This window comes from Manis pentadactyla, chromosome 4 (assembly GCF_030020395.1).
Source record: "Manis pentadactyla isolate mManPen7 chromosome 4, mManPen7.hap1, whole genome shotgun sequence".
NCBI classification, from domain to species: Eukaryota; Metazoa; Chordata; class Mammalia; order Pholidota; family Manidae; genus Manis; species Manis pentadactyla.
In genome coordinates this window covers 98989625-99010200 of record NC_080022.1, presented here as the reverse complement: position 1 = coordinate 99010200, position 20576 = coordinate 98989625, and the positions used below count along the sequence as shown (strand labels likewise).

At 42.4% G+C, this 20576-nt stretch overlaps 1 protein-coding gene across 1 annotated transcript; it reads left to right on the top strand.

The window, feature by feature from the left end:
- The first annotated feature begins 1433 nt into the window (after positions 1-1433).
- LOC118933935 (pepsin B-like) lies at positions 1434-9666 on the top strand. The gene is made up of 9 exons (XM_036928894.2): positions 1434-1603; positions 2114-2270; positions 3419-3536; positions 4038-4156; positions 4843-5042; positions 6154-6276; positions 8047-8194; positions 9058-9156; positions 9359-9666. Exons 1-9 carry the CDS (start codon positions 1548-1550, stop codon positions 9509-9511), a joined length of 1173 nt encoding a protein of 390 aa, XP_036784789.2. The 5' UTR covers positions 1434-1547; the 3' UTR covers positions 9512-9666.
- Positions 9667-20576: the final 10910 nt, after the last annotated feature.

Sequence of the window (20576 nt, the reverse complement as noted above, 5' to 3'; positions counted from 1 at the left end):
TTCTGACATCTGGGTGATCCAGGCAGGGCATCAGCTACACGATCATGCCCTTTAATAGCCTGCCTGAGAGTCTACTTCCTTTGCCTTTGGGAAGTTCTCATAACATAATATCAGTTCATCCAGTGCTCTGCAGTTTCCCCAAGTCCTGGAGTAGTAGGGGCTTAGTTGCCATGCCAGGCAGATTCAAGGGGACACTGGATGCCAGGTGACCCTGGCTGTAGGAGTTTGGCAAGGGATCTGTCCCATATTGAGCAGGAGTTCAATGAACTTCCCTTTCCTCCCTCTGCAATTCCTTGTTCTCTGATGCTTGCAAGGCAGCTGTTATTCCCTGCTACTCTCTCTTTAATGAATTCCTTCCTTACCTACACTCTTCCAACCTCCTCGAGAATTAATTCTCATTCACAGTCAAGAATACTCCCCTGTCCAGGTTGAAGTTTCACCTGGTGTGTAGAGAGAGACCTGGCCAGCTGCCTGGCTACAGTTCTTTGAGTAGAAAATAGTTTCCAGGATACAATCAGCGCGCTGAGAATTGTGCACGTCCAGTGCAGGTCCTAGGATGAGTTTTAGCTGGTGAGGAACCATGCTGGGAATTTCTCTGCTGTCCACATTGACACAGTATTCATCACACAACTTCACACATTTCTGCTATTGTTCAAGCCTTTCTTCTGCTACAGTGGGTTTCCCTTTTCCTTTATTCCTCTCACCTAGTGTGGGGCAAGATCCTCACTCAGATGTTTCTTCTTCTGTGAAGCCTATTCCATCCCACCAAGAACAATCACTCCCTCTTTCTGTCTGCCTTATAAATACTGTTATTACCACTCTCATTCATTCAACACACATCTCAATGCCTAGAATGATCACTTCACCTCATAATTTGATCATGTGTTAGTTATTCCAGCAAAATGCAGATGTTTGTACAAAAGGGACATTTCTTAACTATCTTTGTACTCCCAGAGCTTACTATGAAGGTGAGCAGGAGTAGGCATCCAATAAATACCGGCTAATTAGTGAAATGAGAAAATGAAAATAAAAAGCAGAGTATTATGGATGGTGAGAGTCATATGTGGAAGGCGACAGATGAGACTGATCATAGGAAGAGTGAGAAAAGAAGTAGAGAGTAGACATAAATCTCAGAAAAGCAGCTATTCTTTCAGAGCCAAAGAACAAATCGTTCCATTGTTCTGGAAGAAGTTGCTGGCACCTATTTCCCAGTAGACACTGGCACAAGAATCCTTTGCCCCAGCACATTTTAACATCATTATCACATCCTAATCTCTAGATCCCATAAGCAAAGCCATTAATTGCTGTTTAAGTTGACCACAGTCTGGATATCAAAGTCCTCCATGCCTGCCAGAGGGAACAACAAACAGAATCCATGGATACGTACAGGCACAAGCTGGTACAAAGGTAGAAAAGCCCACATGCCTAGAGATGCAAAGTATAGGAAGACCAGGGTATAAGAGGGAGACCCAGCCTCCCTCTATGTGCTCCAAACCTGTGTTTGGCACCCGATCCTGTGTGTTGGTGGGCACTTGAAGACCAGCACCATGAAGATCCTGGTCTTGGCCTTGGTGTGTCTACACCTCTCAGAGGGTTTGGAAAGGTATGTGTAGGATTCAGCTGCATAGGAATTCTAGCCCTAAAGGAACACGATAATTAGGGAAGAGCAAAGGCTTGCTGCAGGTCTCTGGGAAAGGCAGTCATATTGTCTCTTGGTGCCGTGGACAGAATACCCACTGGGGCCAAGACTTGAAACATAAAATTATCTGCGTGTGTGTGTAAAGGAGGGTTGGGTGATCTGTTGGCTAAGAAGGCACGAAATAGGGTCTCTGCACCAACCTTACAGAAGGAACTGGTAAGACACAGATATTTATTTTCTGAAAGCAATATAGAAGCACAAAACCCCCAAATATGTGCTGTAGTGTCTTCCCAGGCTGGGCACACTGGAATGACTTCAGTGGTCAGACTTGCTAAAATGTGGGGGCATTTCCTGTAGAAGGCTCTTGTTGAGAAGAGCCCTGAAGAGGTTGAAAACTCCAGGTCAGACCATTGAGGGGCTTGCCTTAGTGGGGCAAGTGAAGCTCTTTCCTTTTGTGGACCCTATTCTCTGCAGAGTCATCCTGAGGAAAGGCAAGTCTATCCGTGAGGTGATGAACGAACAGGGTGTACTGGACACATTCCTCAAGAACCACCCAAGGGTTGATCCAGCTGCCAAGTATCATTTCAACAACGATGCTGTTGCTTATGAGCCCATCACCAACTACCTGGATGTGAGTGAAGGGGGAGGTGATGGCCACAGCCCCAGGCTGATAACCATTCTTAGATACTCATTTACACCTCTTAGAGCCCTGCTTTAATCCCATCTACCTCCCTATGGAAAGTGCCTGAATAACTTATGAGCAGGCACCATCTACTAGGATAGCAGTTTCCTTTCCTTCCTCCCCCCCTCTCATTACTGGCTCATCTCTTCAATTCCCATTTATAGGGTTAAGAGATGCATAGTGAGAAGGTTCAAGTCAGTTGAGAAACCCAAATAAAGTCCTAGCATGAGCTGCAGGGGAAAGAAGGGAAACACATGCATGGCTGCCAGGCAAAATCTCCAGTGACTGTGGACACTGTAAATCTCCCCCTTTGAACAGATACACTGGCACCCAGAGCAAATACTGGAATGTTTTTGAGGCTACAGTGTCTGCTCAGGGCACCTCCACATATTGGTGTCCTGTGGATTGCCTTTAGTGGGAAGGTGCCCAGAGCATCAGAGCTGGAAGCCGCCTTAGGATCTCCTATTTCAACTCCTACATTTTGTAGATTAAGGAACTAGGGGCTGTATGTGTTATGACTGGCCCCAATTCACTTAGAACTAAACCATCTCCCAGTGAAATTCTCTTCTTGTTTTCCATGTTCGCTCTACCCTAGACTTCCTAGCGCCCTTTGCTGCTATGTGTCCAGGACGGAGGATCATGGTGGCCTAGAACAGTGGGGGGCAAGGAAGATGAATGTGCGTGAACGTGTGTGTGTGTGTGTGTGTGTGTGTGTGTGTGTGTGTGTGTGTGTGAAGGTGTGGGCATGGACACTGGGAAGGAGAAAAAGTGATTGTGTCTCCTATTGTGTGTGCTCTGACAAGCATAGTAAATCCATGGAGGTATCACCTTATTGCAAAGTGGAAAACACATTTGGAAAAGGATAGTGTCTTGCCGCACTGAGTGCTAAGTGTCAGCTGGCCAAAGGCTGCAGTTAGGGACTAAAAGGGAATATTGGGAGGAGCTGTCTCCCGAAGGAAAGGAGAACTAGGGGAGAAGCCTCCTATTCCCCCAAGGGAAAGGCTTGCGCAAAGCGCGGCTTCCAGTGGGTCAGCTTCTTCCCCATTCTGATGATAAGGCACGGCTTCCTAACAAGGGTGGTGACCCTGTCTTTGCAGAGTTACTACTTTGGGGAAATCAGCATCGGGACACCACCCCAAAATTTCCTGGTCCTCTTTGACACCGGCTCCTCCAACCTGTGGGTTCCCTCCACCTACTGCCAGAGCCAGGCCTGCTGTGAGTACCCACTATCGCCAGCACTGTGGATGGGGCAGAGCAGCCCAGAGTCAGGATTGGGCACAGGATCATCTATGATCTCATTCACCTTAAATTAGGAACGTCTAGGAATCCTGCCCTCAGTCTACATTTCTGAAGTGCTGACAGTTCTGGAGAGACACAGCCAAAATAGTCTAAGGTTTCCATCCCTTTCTACATTCTTCCTTTCCCTCCCCCACTCCTGTGGGCTCCTATGGGGTCAGTCACATCACATGGACTTCCTGGCAATTTTGAGGTGATCCTTCCCTCAGGGATTGGTAGGTAGGAAGGAATATGGACAACATGTGTTATGTGAGGTGACAGATTTTTCTGGGGCTAACACAGTTTGTGTATAGCACAAAGGACCTGAGACCATGGCTTGATCCCAGCTTTGGTCTGATAATTCCAGGGCATGGAGCATAAATTGTCTTCAAGTATTTGGAAAGCAGTGAATGACAGTATATTCCATTCCATGTGCTGCAGCGAATCACAACAGGTTCAACCCCAGCCAGTCCTCCACGTTCACAAACATCGGGCAAACCTACACACTGTCCTATGGATTTGGGAGTCTAAGTGTGGTCCTTGGATCTGACATCATGACTGTAAGTGATATTTTTGTAGACTCTTAAGGTCTGTGGTTTGGCGACCATTTTGTGGAGCTTTAAGGTGTCAAGAGAAATCCATGATTACTAATAAGATAAAATGTTCCCAGCAGCTCAGATTTGGAAAGAATTCCAAAGGCCATCTAATTCAACCTTCCCAAGTAAAGAATTGCTTCCACAGCTGTCCTGATGGCAGAAAGCCCTTTATTTGTAAAATTGTTGTGTCTTGTGATTTTGCTCACTGATGTTAACTCTGCCCTGTGCCACCACATAGGAAAAATCTGCTTCCTCCTCCTCACAATTTCACTTTGGATACTTGAAGACCTGGCCTTTCACTAGTAACTTCCTTCTTTAGTCGAATACCCACAATACCTGAACCATTCTTGCATGTGAATTGTCAATATCAAACCACTTCTGTCCTTTCCCTGTCCCTGGAAATGAAAACTCTCACTTCAAGAGAGCACTGCTTCTGCTTTCCCCCAATATCCACACTCTCTTTTCCAAGACACACATGGTTGGTGGTGCTGCTACACTCTCAATCTCCACGCCCACTCCCATGATGGAGCTCACATGGGAGAAGCCAGCTTCCTGACCCCAGGAGAGTTCTAGAGCCCAGACCCTGGGCACCCAAATCTGTGGAGGTTTTGTCCACCTGAAAAGTTAGCCTTTCTCTCTGTTCAACTCAGGTCCAGAACATTGTCATCCAAAACCAGGAGTTTGGCCTCAGTGAGTATGAACCCAGCAACCCCTTCTACTACGCAGACTTTGATGGGATCCTGGGAATGGCCTACCCAAGTCTGGCTGTGGGGAATGACCCAACGGTGATGCAGAGCCTGCTGCAGCAGGGCCAGCTCACCCAACCCATCTTCAGCTTCTACTTTTCTCGGTAAGAACATTTGTCCAAGAAGGACTGAACAAACAAGACTCTGAGAGGACTTTGAACATCTCAACATCAGAAAGGGCCCAGGTCATAAAGTTTCTTGTCATGATGACTATTACTTACTATAAGCATTCCTTGCATTTCTGAAAATATATAATGACGTTTTATAGGCAAATTTTATTTTAAATGCAGAGTAAGATTTTAACTATGGCCCTAAGCCATATGATGACTCTTAAAAATGAGCAATTATCCCTCACATTTCTTTAGTAAATCTGGAGAATGCTCCATTAGATTAGCACAGCTGTAGAGCTATAACACATACTAAAGAAAATAATGATGAAACATTAATGGCAATAACACCTCTGGCTTCATGAAGTGTTCTTGGAGCAATTACTTCAAATGATGCCTCCCAAATCCTTTATTAGCCCCATTTCTCCAGGGAGGAAATGGAGGCTGAAACAGATTTTCAGTGCTGAGAAAAATCACTCACTGGTAGTTGTGAAGCTAATACTCAAACTCAAGTATCTTGACCTAATGCTTTTCCTATGCCACCCAGCCTTGGACTGCAGGGCAGACTTTGCTCCCTGATCCTTATTTTCTTAATGCCTGATTCTCAGGGTACCTGAAATGTGAATGTCTTTCATCTGTGAGTGGCAGGCTCAGGGTGGTGAACACAAGAGGCCTGAATCCTTGTAACACTGTCTAGTTACCAACCTGACATGACAGGGGCATCTCCATCATAGCACACTTGAGATCTCTGTCAGGTCCAATCCAGGTATCCGAGAGGGGTCTCTTCTTATTCTCCCTTTGTCTGGGTGTTTATTTGAGGTACTTTCACACCTTGTTTCTGGATGCCTGGGTGACCATTCTGTCCCTTCCTTTCTGGGCATAGTCTGTGTTTCCATTTCTCTGATACTTTGGGTGTCTCTCTGACAGGACTATATTCTCCCACATGCCATGAGCCAGATGGAAGTCTGAAGAGCAGCTCAGAGGAGAGCAGTATTTATTTCTGTGGCCCTTCTGTGTCTGAGGGGACCAGGTTAGGTGGCGGGAGAGACAGGAACCACCTGATGCGTTTGTGATGTGGGAATTCATGCTCTTCTCTATTCCTCCTCAGCCAACCAACCTATCAGTATGGTGGAGAGCTCATCCTGGGAGGTGTGGACACCAATCTCTACTCTGGACAGATTGTCTGGGCTCCTGTCACCCGGGAAATGTACTGGCAGATTCCCATTGAGGAGTAAGTAGAGGACAGTTCCTATGGATTAAGGACACTGCTGGGGTGTTCCTCAAGCATGACATTTCCTGTTCCTATCATGGCACAGATTTGTTAAAACTCACCAAGCCCTCAGGCTGAGATTGTCCTGAAGCTTGGTAGCCTGTGACCTCTAGCTCTGGACCCATCTACTTGAGCTGGTCACTGACACTTGTCATGCCAGCAGGTTGCTCATTCCAGGCACTGTGAATCCAAGTCTTTGTTCTTGGGAGCTTCATTATCCTAATCACACAGTCTTTGCCACTTCCATCATCAGTAAAAGTGATAGCTGCCTTTGGTACTTTCTATATGCCAGATACTAAAGTATTGTTGCATATAATTAGCATAACAACACTATAAGGAGGTCAGCAGTATATTTCATTTTATAGATAAAGAGAGCAAGGTGCAGAACTTGAAAAACTTTTCCAAAATCATACATTTCATAAGTTCAAATTTTGAGTTCAGTGTTATCTGATCTAAACTGAAGACAAAACACCTTTGACCTATACTCAGGACCATATAAAAGCTAGCCTCTGTCTTTCAGTATACCTTCCCACCTCTTCCTGGTCTGGGGCATGGGCTTCACTCAGTTACTGCATCTTGTTTGCATTCTGCATTCTTTTCTTTTGTTATCACTGGAAATGTGCCTCCTCTCCTCTCTGCTTATTTGAATTGTAGGCATCATTCAGAGCCCAGTCTAATTCCTTCCCCTTTCAAAAAGTCCTCTTAGGGAGCGCAGTCCACATGATCTCTTTCTCAATCCAATTGTACTTACCTGCTCCTGTCACTATATATGTATGTATGTATGTATGTATGTATGTATCACTATATGTATGTCACTATATAGACATGTATGTATATATCCTGATTACTGGGGAAGGCACTGGGGAAACAGCCCGATGTGCAAGCATAGAGAGAGAGGTAAGGGTTTGGCATGTCTGGGAAAAGTGCACTGTGCTTGGAATGGAGGTGTCTTTTTCACATGGACCAATGCCACTCGCCCTATAAGCTTTGCTTCTCAGAAAAATCCTTGTCTGATCCCCCAGACTAGATTGACCTCCCCATTCCTGGCACATTGTATATCCTTCAGAGCACATCTCATGGCAACATTATTTGCATGTTTTTGTTCCATGTCTTGCCCTCCCTCCAGACTGTGGTGTCTGTCTTGTTCACTATTGTATCTCCACATGCCTCGGCGCCTGGACAGCGCCCAAAGATGTGGGGAATGAAGAGGAAAGGTAGAGCAGCAGAAAAGGCTGAACAAGGAATCAGGGATTGAGTCACATGGGACTTTAGGTACCAAATGATGGAGTTTATCAGCTACTGCCTTATGGGGTTAGTCAGGGCTTAATGTATTGTATTGTCTCACCTTTATTAGAACATGCTCCACAAACAGTAAGTACAATTTACCCCCACCTTATATCTCCATAATCCCTGTAAGAGTGTCTTCACAACTGGGTGGTCAAGGAGCAATGTTAATAATTACGAGCCCTGAGTGTGTTTGGTTCTGTGTGCTGAGCCCCAAAGAGCCCAGGAGCTTTTGGTCAGAGCTGGAGTGGTTACCAGACCAAGACTGAGGATGTGGCTCCAACAATCACAAATGCACAGGAGCGTTCCATGAGGGGCCAGGTCATGGGGTGGCCTGGCTTCCTGGAAAAGGAGGAAGTTGGAGATGCTGGGTTGTGGGGATTGGGGTGGACATGGCTCCTGGTTGCAACAGGGATACCTGACTCTCTTTGTACTGGTGCCCCTCAGGTTTGCTGTCGGTAACCAGGCCACTGGTTTGTGCTCCCAGGGCTGCCAGGCCATCGTGGATACGGGAACCTTCCCACTGGCTGTTCCCCAGCAGTACATGAGCTCCTTCTTGGAGGCCACAGGAGCCCAGCAGGCTCAGAATGGTGATGTGAGTAACCAGGATCCAAGGGTTTCTCTGTACTTCCAGGCAGACTCTGCCCAGAAGCCTGAGCATCAAGAGTTCAGAAGACAGAGGGTGAGGGGTTGGGTGGGGACCTGAGCTGCTGGCAGGACACATCAGGTGGGAATACAGCATGGCATTCCAGGCAGAGCCCTCAATGCAAGGAAGGATAAGGGAAGGGAGTATTACCAGCTCCGTCCAGACTGTGAGTGTGGGCTCCATGGCTATGGCAGCTGCTGCTAACCCACTGCAGGCTCCAGAAGCCCATTTCAGCTTGGTCTGTCCACTGTCCTACTGCAATAGAGTCAGGACGTGGTGCATTTCTCCATTCCACTTGGGATTCTTTCTTCCCTAGGACTTCACCTTTGGGTCTTCTCCTGAGCAGCTGGCTGGCCCACACCCACTCCCTTTGTACACATATCTGTGGCTTGCTTCTCCCTGTAGCAGGGGTCAGGGCCCAGCCTGAATTTTGATTCCTCAGTGGGTGTGTGTGAGCATCACAGGGACAGGTGCACACCAGTGGCTGTGAGAGTGTGTGAGAGCAGCTTCTTCAATGTGTGCATATGTTCTTTCTCTGTGATTTCTGTTTCCTGATATTAGACATTGATTTGGAATCAGTTTAACTCCCAATGGTCATTGTAACACAAGTCGAGCCTAAGGGCTAAGATGTGTTTAAGTAGAGGACTCAAGAAGCCAGCACGCCTCGTCATTCTGTTCCTGGGGATCAGGCCTTGCTTTGTATGCCCAGAAGTGCCTCTCTTGGAAGGTTAAGAAGAGTATCACATGGTTTGGGCTCTTGTCTGGGCTCTCAGACCCCAGCATTCTGCATCTCTGCCTCTCTTCTCTCACAGTATGTAGTCAACTGCAACTATGTGCAGAGCTTACCCACCATCACCTTCATAATCAGCGGGTACCAGCTCCCTCTGCCTCCCTCTACCTACGTCTTAAATGTATGTAATTACTCCCTGTTGATATAGTTGGACGGGCCCTAACACTGTCCCTGTCGCAGCTCACATCTGGGTGCCTGTGGGGAATCACCACGGGCAGGGATAAGGGTGAAGGAGTATTTCGTCCCCACAATGTCATGGAATATTGGGTGGGAACGTCTCTAGAGTGCAGATGCTTATTTTCTCACATCCTTTGTTTCTTCAGAAAAATGGCTACTGCATACTTGGGATTGAGGCCACTTATGTGCCTTCCCCCACTGGGCAGCCCCTGTGGATTCTGGGAGATGTCTTCCTCAGGGAATATTACAGTGTGTATGACATGGCCAACAACAGAGTGGGCTTTGCCTACTCTGCATAGACTGGCAAGAGGCAACTGTCTCCACCGTCCCTGGAGGTCTCTGAGGTTGCCCCGATGTTCGTGTCAGCCAACAGCAGCATTTCAACTGTCTTGACCCTTTCTGATCACTAGACTCTTACTCCCTGCAACTAATAAATAGGAAATGCTATCTTTGATGTTCCTTTCCAATATCTTTGTATATGTGTGTATGTGTTCTGCTTTTAGGTTAATTCTAAATTGAAACTTCACTGTTGGTAGAAGAGGTGTACTAAATGATCTATGTAGGAGCACCCAAGAGGGGAGTCCCTGGGTAAGAACTGGGCCATGTGGTAAGGATGCAGAGGTACCTACATGAGGGGCTCTGCCTGGAGGATATCATCGCCCCGACCTTAGCATTCTCTCCTCCAATATTTTTTTCTCCATTCTTGGAAAGGAACATGAATCAGAGTAACTGCTGACTCAAGAATGTGAGAGCAGAAAAAGATACCTTAGCAAGCATTGCAAACAGGAGTTCTGAAGGCAAACCTGATCAGAAAACAGGTTTTATTGGAGGGGAGCAGCACAGTTTTAATGAATGTGAATATTATCTGGCATTTTCACAATCCCCATTACTGCCTACTCGTACTGTTATGGTGTCCCACATTTGCACTTACCTGTGTAGACCTGAAAGTATTTGAGTTTAAAGTGCCAGTGTTAAAGGTGGGGGTATCATGCTCCCTGACTTCAAGCTATACTACAAAGCTACAGTAATAAAAACAGTATGGTACTGGCTCAAGGAGAGACCCATAGATCAATGGAACAGAACAGAGAGCCCAGAAATAAACCCACACATGTGTGGTCAATTAATATATGATAAACAAGCCATGAATATGCAATTTGGAAATGATAGTCTCTTAAATAAATGATGTTGGGAAAACTGGAGAGCTACATGCAAGAAAATGAAACTAGACTACTCCCTAACACCATACACAAAAGTAAACTCAAAATGAAATAATCTAAACATGAGATATGAAATATAAAACTCTTAGAAGAAAACATAGGCAAAAATCTCTTGAACATAAGCATGAGTAATTTTTTTCTGGACACATCTCCCCAAACAAGGGAAACAAACACAATATTAAACAACTGGGACTACAACAATCTAAGAAGTTTCTCAACAGCAAAGGAAATCATCAACAAAACAAAATGGCAACCTACAGAGTGGGAGAATATATTTGAAAATTATATAGCCAATAAGGGGTTATCATACAAAATATATAAGAATTCATACAACTCAACAAAAAAAAACACAAATAACCCAACTAAAAAATGGGCAGAGGAACTGAGCAGACATTTTTCTTTCTTTTTTTTTTTTTTTTTTTTATTGAAGGGTAGTTGACAACAGTATTACATTACATTAGTTTCAGGTGTACAACACAGTGATTCAACATTTATATACATGATAATTCTAGGTACCAGCTATCACCATACCAAGTTGTTACAATATTTTGACTATATTCCTTATGCTATACATTACATCCCAGTTACTTATTTATTTTACAATTGGAAGTGTTTATATATATATTTTATGAGGGCATCTCTCATATTTATTGATCAAATAGTTGTTAACCACAATAAATTTCTGTATAGGGGGGTCAATACTCAATGCACAATCATTAATCCACCCCAAGCCTAATTTTCGTCAGTCTCCAATCTTCTGATGCATAATGAACAAATTCTTACATGGAGAACAAATTCTTACATAGTGAATAAGTTACATGGTGAACAGTACAAGGGCAGTCATCACAGAAGCTTTCGGTTTTGTTCATGCATTATGAACTATACACAGTCAGTTCAAATATGAATATTCATTTGATTTTTAAACTTGATTTATATGTGGATACCACATTTCTCTATTATTATTATTTTTAATAAAATGCTGAAGTAGTAGGTAGATACGAGATAAAGGTAGAAAACAGAGTTTAGTGTTGTAAGAGAGCAAATATAGATGATCAGGTGTGTGCCTGTAGACTATGTGTTAATCCGAGCTAGACGAGGGCAATAAACATCCATGTATGCAAAAGATTTCTCTCAGAACATGAGGGGGGAGGTTCTAAGCCTCACCTCTGCTGCTCCCCTTTTTCTCACCAGATGGCCCCCTGCGACTGTGCCTGTCTTAGGTTGTTCCTCCCTTGAGGAATCTTACCCGTCTCTGGCTAACCAGTCATCTTCCGGGGCCATACAGGGAAATGTTAAGTTGGTAAGTGAGAGAGAAAGCCTTATTGTTTGAAAAGGTTAGCTTTTTACTTCTTTGCATATTTATGCCCTGTGGCTTCTATGCCCAGCATTTGTCTTGAGGTGTCTTTACCACTTGGAAGAATTATGATACTCGGTAAATTTGATATGAGGCACGAATTCTATTTAAGGGTTGTAATTATGAAGGAAGAAGAAAAGCTATAGAAGTAGCAGGCAGAAGAAAACCTGGGAAGATTGATTATTTCTTTGACATATCTTCTTGTAGAGTACTTCAGCATATATAGGTTTTAAGCTACTACTTAAATTGCGCACACACATTAACATAATAGGAGTATAGTTACATAACCAAAGCATATCTGTAATTACCAGCCATCTCCAGTGAAACCAAGAAAACCAGTTAGGCACCTTAGGCATTTGTGAAAACTTATCTATGATATGGTGGATATTGTCCAACTGAACTTGAACAGTCTGAGAGAAATCAGACAAATTAAAACAACCCATTCCTGGGGACTGTTCACATGCCATATGTTCTTTTAACAGTAAATAGTCTGTAGTTGTAAGACTTTGGAGCGCTACAATTTGCACTTCTCCAAATTCTTGGTTGAGTTCCAACAGTATAGATCCAGTCAAATTTGTTGTTTTACTGTATGCACAGGCCAGCTTAGATATCTCCTTCCTCATTCCCATGGCAAGTCCAGGAACGGGTGGGATGAGTGCATCTACAGCTGTAGCAGTGCGTGGATCTTTGTTGGGGTTTTTTGATGATCATCTTCTGGCATGAGTCTTCCAGAGAGTGCAGATGTTGGAAGTTCTTTTTCATATCGTATCTTAGTTCATTTTCGGGGTAGCCCAATTAGGCTTTGATCCTCTGTATAAACACAAACAGACCCTTTGCCTACAGTTTTATATGCCCTTTATATCATTGTGTAGAACTCATTAGAGGTCACCACATAGGAACTGCTTTTTTTTTTTAATCATTAATCTACACTTACATGACGAATACTTTGTTTACTAGGCTCTCCCCTATACCAGGTCCCCCTTATATACTCCTTTACAGTCACTGTCCATCAGCGTAGCAAAGTGTTGTAGAATCACTACTTGTCTTCTCTGTGTTGTACAGCCCTCCCCTTTCTCCCACCCCGCTATGGATGCTAATCTTAATACCCCTCTTTTTCTGCCCCCCCTTATCCCTCCCTACCCACCCATCCTCCCCAACATTTTTCTAAAGAAGACATACAGATGGTCAACAGACATATGAAAAGATGCTCCACATTGCTTGTTAATCATCAGGGAAATGCAAATCAGAACCACATAGGACATCACCTCACACCAGTCAGAATGGCCACTATCCAAAAGACAAGAAATAACAAGTGTTAGTGAGGATGTGGAGAAAAAGGAATCCTCCTATACTGTTGGTGGGAATGTAAGTTGGTGCAGCCAATGTGGAAAGCAGTATGGAGGCTCCTCAAAAGCTAAAAATACAAATACCATACAACACAGTAACACCACTCCTAGGAATTCACCCCCCAAAAAACAAAATATTTTCAAAAATGTGGAACAATATATGCATCCTTATGTTTATTGCCACATTATATACAATAGCCAATATATGGAAGTAACCGAAGTATCTATAGGTACTTGGTTAAATATCAATAGGTAAATGGTTAAAGAAGATGTGCTACATACATAGAATTGATTATTATTCAGCCATAAAAAAGAAAGAAATGCTGCCATTTGTAACAACATGGATGGACTTAGAGGGTATTATGCTCACTGAAATAAGGAATATGGGGAAAGACAAATACTATATGATCACACATATGTGAAATCTAAAAACAACACCACAGAACAAACAAAATAGCAGTAGACTCATACTCACTGAGAAGTGCCTGGTGGTTACCATCGGGGAGGGGTTGGCTGGGATGAGTGAAATAGGTGAAGGGGATAAAGAGTCACAAAATGTCAGTCATGATATACATCAGTCATGGGGATGAATGTACAGCATAGAGAATATAGTCAATAGTTCTATAACATCTTTCTACATTAACAGATACTAACTACACTAATTGGTTTAAGCATTTGATAATGTATATAACTATCAAATCAGTATTATTTACTTGAAATCAATATAATATTGCACATGAACTATACTGTATGAAAATTTTTTCAATAAATAACAAGTAATAAAAGAAAATAATAATGTTATTTTCCAGTGGAGGGAGTTAAGCCATGGTGCAGGGATCATGCAGGTAGCATTAAATATGATCCAGATCAATGTAATATATATATATTTTACTGTACTGCTATATCATAAAGTCGTATGCATGCAATCCACCCACGCCTGCCACTATCAATAAGGCACGGCTTTGACCATTTTCAAACCAGCAGACATATTGGTTGAGTTTTTCCCTGTGTGAAGTAAGTCCAGTAGCTGAATTTGCATTACACAGCCAGTTATCATCAATCAGGAGGAGTGCGTTCTTCCAACGCAGAAATGCTGCCTCCAGAGAATTACAAACTGGTGCCGCTGGGACCTCAAATCTCTTTCAAACAATGTCATTAGAAAAACGTATCTGGAAAGAAAGACAAAAAGCATTCTCAATCTAGTTGTGTGCGGGTGGTGGTGGGTGTAGGTCTGCATTTTCCTGCATCATTTCATTGGTCCCCTCTGCCAACATAATGGAGTTGGTCTTTTTGAACTGAGTAGTGTCTGCACTTGAACCATTCCTATTTTCCTTCATTTTGTGTTTCTTTTTTGGAGAAATAGGTTCTTGCTGTCAAAGGAAGGGAGGAGCCAGTCAGCCCTAATTCACCTCCATCCTCATCCCTTGCTGTGTCAGCCACTGCTCCTGCCTCTATTTGTGCTCTGTCCTTTGGCTTCAACTATTTGGAGCACAGATCTTGAGTTCCAGATAAAATTTCTGTAGGTTCTCAATACTGATAAACATACAATTCTGTGTTATCAAGAGCAACCTGAAATGCATCAACAGGCACAAACCCACTGGAACAATATATGACATTGATAAAGCCAGAGCCAGAACATTCTACCTGCTCTTGGATCCTAGAAAATAACACCCAACAGAAACTCCCCACAGTTCAAGGTCTATTCCACCCTGCCTGTCATTGTGGGATGGCGACAAGATATATTAGTATGTGAGTGCTTCCCACCTTCCCACTAGCACACGTCTGGTCCCCCACACTGAATGAAGATCTTACCTGCCCAATTCTTGTATCTTGTATGGTAGAAACAGGGGGGCTGTGGAGAGAGAGAGAGAGAGAGGGAGAGGTCAAGAGAGGGAGGTCCTCTGAGGTAAGAGAGGAGAGGATTTATACAGAAAGAGCTGGAAGGTGACAGAGATGTGAGAAAGGATAGAAACTATGGAGGGTGTAGGTGAAGATAGGGATTTGGGGCTTGTTGGGGCACATGTTCCAGAGTGACATCTCTGGAGGGGAACACAGGATGGAGATTTTGAGAAGTGTTGCCAAAGCTTACAAATTAGAGCCTCTTCAATGTTCTTCCAGAGCTGTAAATTAAGATTTGAATACCTCCTTAATTATTATGGCAGCTGTAATGCACTTTTTTAAGCCTTGAATTATCCCTTTATTTGTTATTGTTTTTTTCTGGTATTATTAATATACACTTACATGAGCAACACTGTAGTTACTAGATTACCCCCATTATCAAGTCCCACCAAATACTCCATTACAGTCACTGTCCATCAGTGTAGTATGATGCTACAGAATCACTACTTGTATTCTCTGTGATGTACAGCCCTCCCTGTGCCCCGCTCCCTACATCGCGCATGCTAATCTCAATGCCCCCTTTCTTCCACCCATGCTCCCTTATCCCTCAATTCCCACCCATCTTCCCCAGTCCCTTTCTCTTCGGTAACTGTTAGTCCATTCTTGGGTTCTGTGAATCTGCTGCTGTTTTACTCCTTCAGTTTTTTCTTTGTTCTTATACTCCACAGATGAGTGAAATCATTTGATACTTGTCTTTCTCTGTCTGGCTTATTTCACTGAGCATAATACCCTCTAGCTCCATCCATGTTGTTGCAAATGGTAGGATTTGTTTTCTTCTTATGGCTGAATAATATTCCATTGTGTATATGTGCCACATATTCTTTATCCATTCATCTACTGATGAACGCTTAGGTTACTTCCACTTCTTGGCTATTGCAAATAGTGCTGCGATAAACATAGGGGTGCATCTCTCTTTTTCAAACTGGAGTGCTGCATTCTTAGGGTAAATTCCTAGGAGTGGAATTCCTGGGTCAAATGGTATTTCTATTTTGAGTTTTTTGAGAAACCTCCATATTGCTTTCCACAATGGTTGAACTAATTTACATTCCCACCAGCAGTGTAGGAGGGTTCCCCTTTCTCCACATCTTCAACAACATTTGTTGTTGTTTGTCTTTTGGATGGTGGCAATCCTTACTGGTGTGAGGTGATATCTCATTGTGGGTTTAATTTGCATTTCTCTGATAACTAGCGATGTGGAGCATCTTTTCATGTGTCTGTTGGCCATCTGAATTTCTTCTTTGGAGAACTGTCTGTTCTGCTCCTCTGACCATTTTTTATTGGATTATTTGCTTTTTGTTTGTTGAGGTGCATGAGCTCTTTATATATTTTGGATGTCAACCCTTTATCGGATCTGTCATTTATGAATATATTCTCCCATACTGTAGGATGCCTTTTTGTTCTATTGGTGGTGTACTTTGCTGTACAGAAGATTTTCAGCTTGATTTAGTCCCACCTGTTCATTTTTGCTTTTGTTTCCCTTGCCTGGGGAGATATGTTTATGAAGAAGTTCATGTTTATGTCCAAGAGATTTTTGCCTATTTTTTTTTCTAAGAGTTTTATGGTTTCATGACTTACATTCAGGCCTTTGATCCATTTTGAATTTACTTTTGTCTATGGGGTTAGACAGTGATCCAGTTTCATTCTGTTACATATAGCTGTCCAGTTTTGCCAGCACCATCTGTTGAAGAGACTGTCATTTCCCCATTGTATGTCCATGGCTCCTTTATCATATATTAATTGACCATATATGTCTGTGTTACTATCTGGATTATCTCTCCTGTTCCACTGGTCTGTGGCTCTGTTCTTGTGCTAGTACCAAATTGTCTTGATTACTGTGACTTTGTCGAAGAGTTTGAAGTTGGGAAGCAAGATCCTCCCTGCTTTATTCTTCCTTCTCAGGATTGCTTTGGCTATTCGGGGTCTTTGGTGTTTCCATATGAATTTTAAAACTATTTGTTCCAGTTTGTGGCAGAATGCTGTTGGTATTTTGATAGGGATTGCTTTGAATCTGTAGATTGCTTTAGGAAGGATAGCCATTTTGACAATATTAATTCTTCCTAGCCAAGAGCATGGGATAAATTTCCATTTGTTAGTGTCCTCTTTAATTTCTCTTAAGAGTGTCTTGGAGTTTTCAGGGTATAGGTCTTTCACTTACTTGGTTAGGTTTATTCCTAGGTATTTTATTCTTTTTGATGCAATTGTGAATGGAATTGTTTTCCTGATTTCTCTTTCCTCTAGTTCATCATTAGCATATAGGAAAGCAACAGATTTCAGTGTGTTAATTTTGTATCCTGCAATTTTGCTGAATTCAGATATTTGTTCTAGTAGTTTTGGAGTGGAATCTTTAGGGTTTTTTATATACAGTATCATGTCATCTGCAAATAGTGACAGTTTGACTTCTTCTTACCTATCTGGATGCCTTGTATTTCTTTGTGTTGTCTGATTGCCATGGCTGGACCTCCAGTACTGCTGAATAACAGTGGTGAGAGTGGGCATCCCTGTCTTGTTCCTGATCTTAGAGGAAAGGCTTTCAGCTTCTCACTGTTAAGTATGATTTTGGCTGTGGATTTGTCATATATGGCTTTTATTATGTTGAGATACTTGCCCTCTATGCCCATTTTGTTGAGAGTTTTTATCATGAATGGATGTTGAATTTTGTAGAATGTTTTTTCAGCATCTACGGAGATGATCATGTGGTTTCTGTCCTTCGTTTTGTTGATGTTGTGGATGATATTGATGGATTTTCGAATGTCGTACCATCCTTGCATCCCTGAGATGAATCACACTTGATCATGGTGTATGATCTTCTTGATGTATTTTTTTATTCGGTTTGCTAATATTTCATTGATTATTTTTGCAACTATGCTCATCAGGGATATTGGTCTGTAATTTTCTTTTTTGGTGGGGTCTTTGCCTGGTTTTGGTATTAGAGTGATGCTGGCTTCATAGAATGAGTTTGGGAGTATTCCCTCCTCCTCTATTTATAGGAAAACTTTAAGGAGAATGAGTATTATATCTTTTCTATATGTCTGATAAAATTCAGTGGTAAATCCATCTGGCCTGGGGGTTTTGTTCTTGGGTAGTTTTTGATTACCAAGTCAATTTCATTACTGGTAATTGGTCTGTTTAGATTTTGTGTTTCTTCCTTGGTCAGTCTTGGAAGGTTGTATTTTTCTGGAAAGTTGTTCATTTCTTCTAAGTTTTCCAGCTTGTCAGCATATAGATTCTCAAAGAATTCTCTATTAATTCTTTGTGTTTCTGTGGGGCCTGTCATGATTTTTTCTTTCTCATTTTTGATTCTGTGTATATGTGTAGATTCTCTTTTTCTCTTGATAAGTCTGGCTATTGGCTTATCTATTTTGTTTATTTTCTCAAAGAACCAGCTCTTGGTTTCATTGATTTTTTTCTATTATTTTATTCTTCTCAGTTTTATTTATTTCTTCTCTGATTTTTATTATGTCCCTCCTTCTGCTGACTTTGGGCCTCATTTGTTCTTCTTTTTCCAATCTCAATAATTGTGACTTTAGACTATTCATTTGGGATTGTTCTACCTTGATTAATTAGGCCTGGATTGCTATATACTTTCCTCTTAGAAGTGTGTTCACTGAATCCCACTGAAGTTGGGGCTTTGTGCTGTTGTTGTCATTTGTCTCCATATATTGCTTGATCTCTGTTTTAATTTGGTCATTAATCCATTGATTATTTAGGAGTATGTTGTTAAGCCTCCATGTGTTTGTGAGCCTTTTTGTTTTCTTTGTACAATTTATTTCTAGTTTTATTCCTTTGTGATCTGAGAAGTTGGTTGATAGAATTTCAATCCTTTTTAATTTACTAAGGCTCTTTTTGTGGACTACTATGTGGTCTATTCTGGAAAATGTTCCATGTGCACTTGAGAAGAATGTGTATCCTGCTGTTTTTGGGTGTAGAGTTCTGTAGATGTCTATTATGTCCATCTGTTCTAGTGTGTTGTTCAGTGCCTCTGTGTCCTTACTTATTGTCTGTCTGGTGGATCTGTCCTTTGAAGTGAATGGTGTGTTGTAGTCTCCTAGAATGAATGCATTGCATCCTATTTCCTTCTTTAATTCTGTTAGAATTTGTTTCACATATGTTGGTGCTCCTGTATTGGGTGCATATATATTTATAATGGTTATATCCTCTTGTTGTACTGACCCCTTTATCATTATATAATGTCTTTTTTTATCTCTTATTACTTTCTTTGTTTTGAAGTCTACTTTGTCTGGTACAAGTACTGCAATACTTGCTTTTTTCTCCCTATTGTTTGCATGAAATTTCTTTTTCTATCCCTTGACTTTTAGTCTGTGTGTGTCATTGGGTCTGAGTTGAGTCTCTTGTAAGCAGCATTTAGATGGGTCTTGCTTTTTTATCCATTCCATTACTCTTTGTCTTTTGATTGGTGCATTCAGTCCATTTACATTTAGTGTGATTATTGAAAGATATGTACTTATTGTCATTGAAGGCTTTAGATTCATGGTTTCCAAAGGTTCCAGGGTTGCATCTTTACTATCTAATTGTCTAACTTAACTCACTTATTAAGCTATTATAAACACTGTCTGATGATTCTTCATTTCTCTCCGTTCTTATACCTCCTCCTCCATTCTTCACCTTAGGTGTTTAATCTGTACTCTTTTGTGCTTCCTTTGACTGCTTTTGTGCATAGTTGATTTTATTTCTTGCCTTTAGTTGGTATTTGGTTGGTCTGCTTTCTTTGCTGTGATTTTATTTTCTCTGGTGACATCTATTTAGCCTTAGGAGTGCTTCCATATAGAGAAGTCCCTTAAAATATCCTGTAGAGGTGGTTTGTGGGACGCAAATTCCCTCAACTTTTGCTTTTCTGGGTATTGTTTATTCCCTCCTTCATATTTAAATGATAATCGTGCTGGATACAGTATACTTGGTTCAAGGCCCTTCTGTTTCATTACATTAAATATATCATGCAATCCGATTTAAAGATGGTGGCATGAGAGGAGAGACAGAGGCTTCCTCCTAAAACTGGATACAATTAGAAAATTTAATTGGTGCAACTAATCCTGAGAGAGCAACAGGAAAGAGGACGGCGTCAGATTTCACATACCTGGAGAAAAGAGCAGACCTCACAGAACGGGGTCACGTACCAGAGCTGTGGCTCCGCGGGACCCGAGGCCCTCCCTCACCAGCTCACTGGCAGGATGAAGAGAAATGGAGCAGGGAGGGAGTGGAAGGCTTGGGACTGCTGAATACCTAGCTACAGAGATCTGCTCTGGGAGCACAAACCTACATTTCATGGTGCTTTCATGAGACTTGCATGACTACTGGGCTGGAAAGTTAATATAGGCAGAGTTCCTGTGGAGACTGGGATTCCAGCTGCTTGTGGAAAGCAGGGATCCATAACTGGCTGCTCTGGAACAAAAACTTATACCTGTGTGGCTGGCCCACTGGCTCAGGCAGTGGAGACAGGCACAGAAACCAGGAGGTGGGGAACAGCACTTTCCTCCCCCCAGGCACTAGTACTGCTCCCCTGCAACCCCCAAAATTGGGTCAGGGGCTGAGA

Coding starts and splice junctions, on each gene's coding strand:
- LOC118933935 (XM_036928894.2), top strand. CDS start 1,548: ATGAAGATCCTGGTCTTGGCCTTGGTGTGTCTACACCTCTCAGAGGGT. Junction 2,271..3,418: donor CCATCACCAACTACCTGGAT/GTGAGTGAAGGG, acceptor CTGTCTTTGCAG/AGTTACTACTTTGGGGAAAT. Junction 8,195..9,057: donor AGCAGGCTCAGAATGGTGAT/GTGAGTAACCAG, acceptor CTTCTCTCACAG/TATGTAGTCAACTGCAACTA.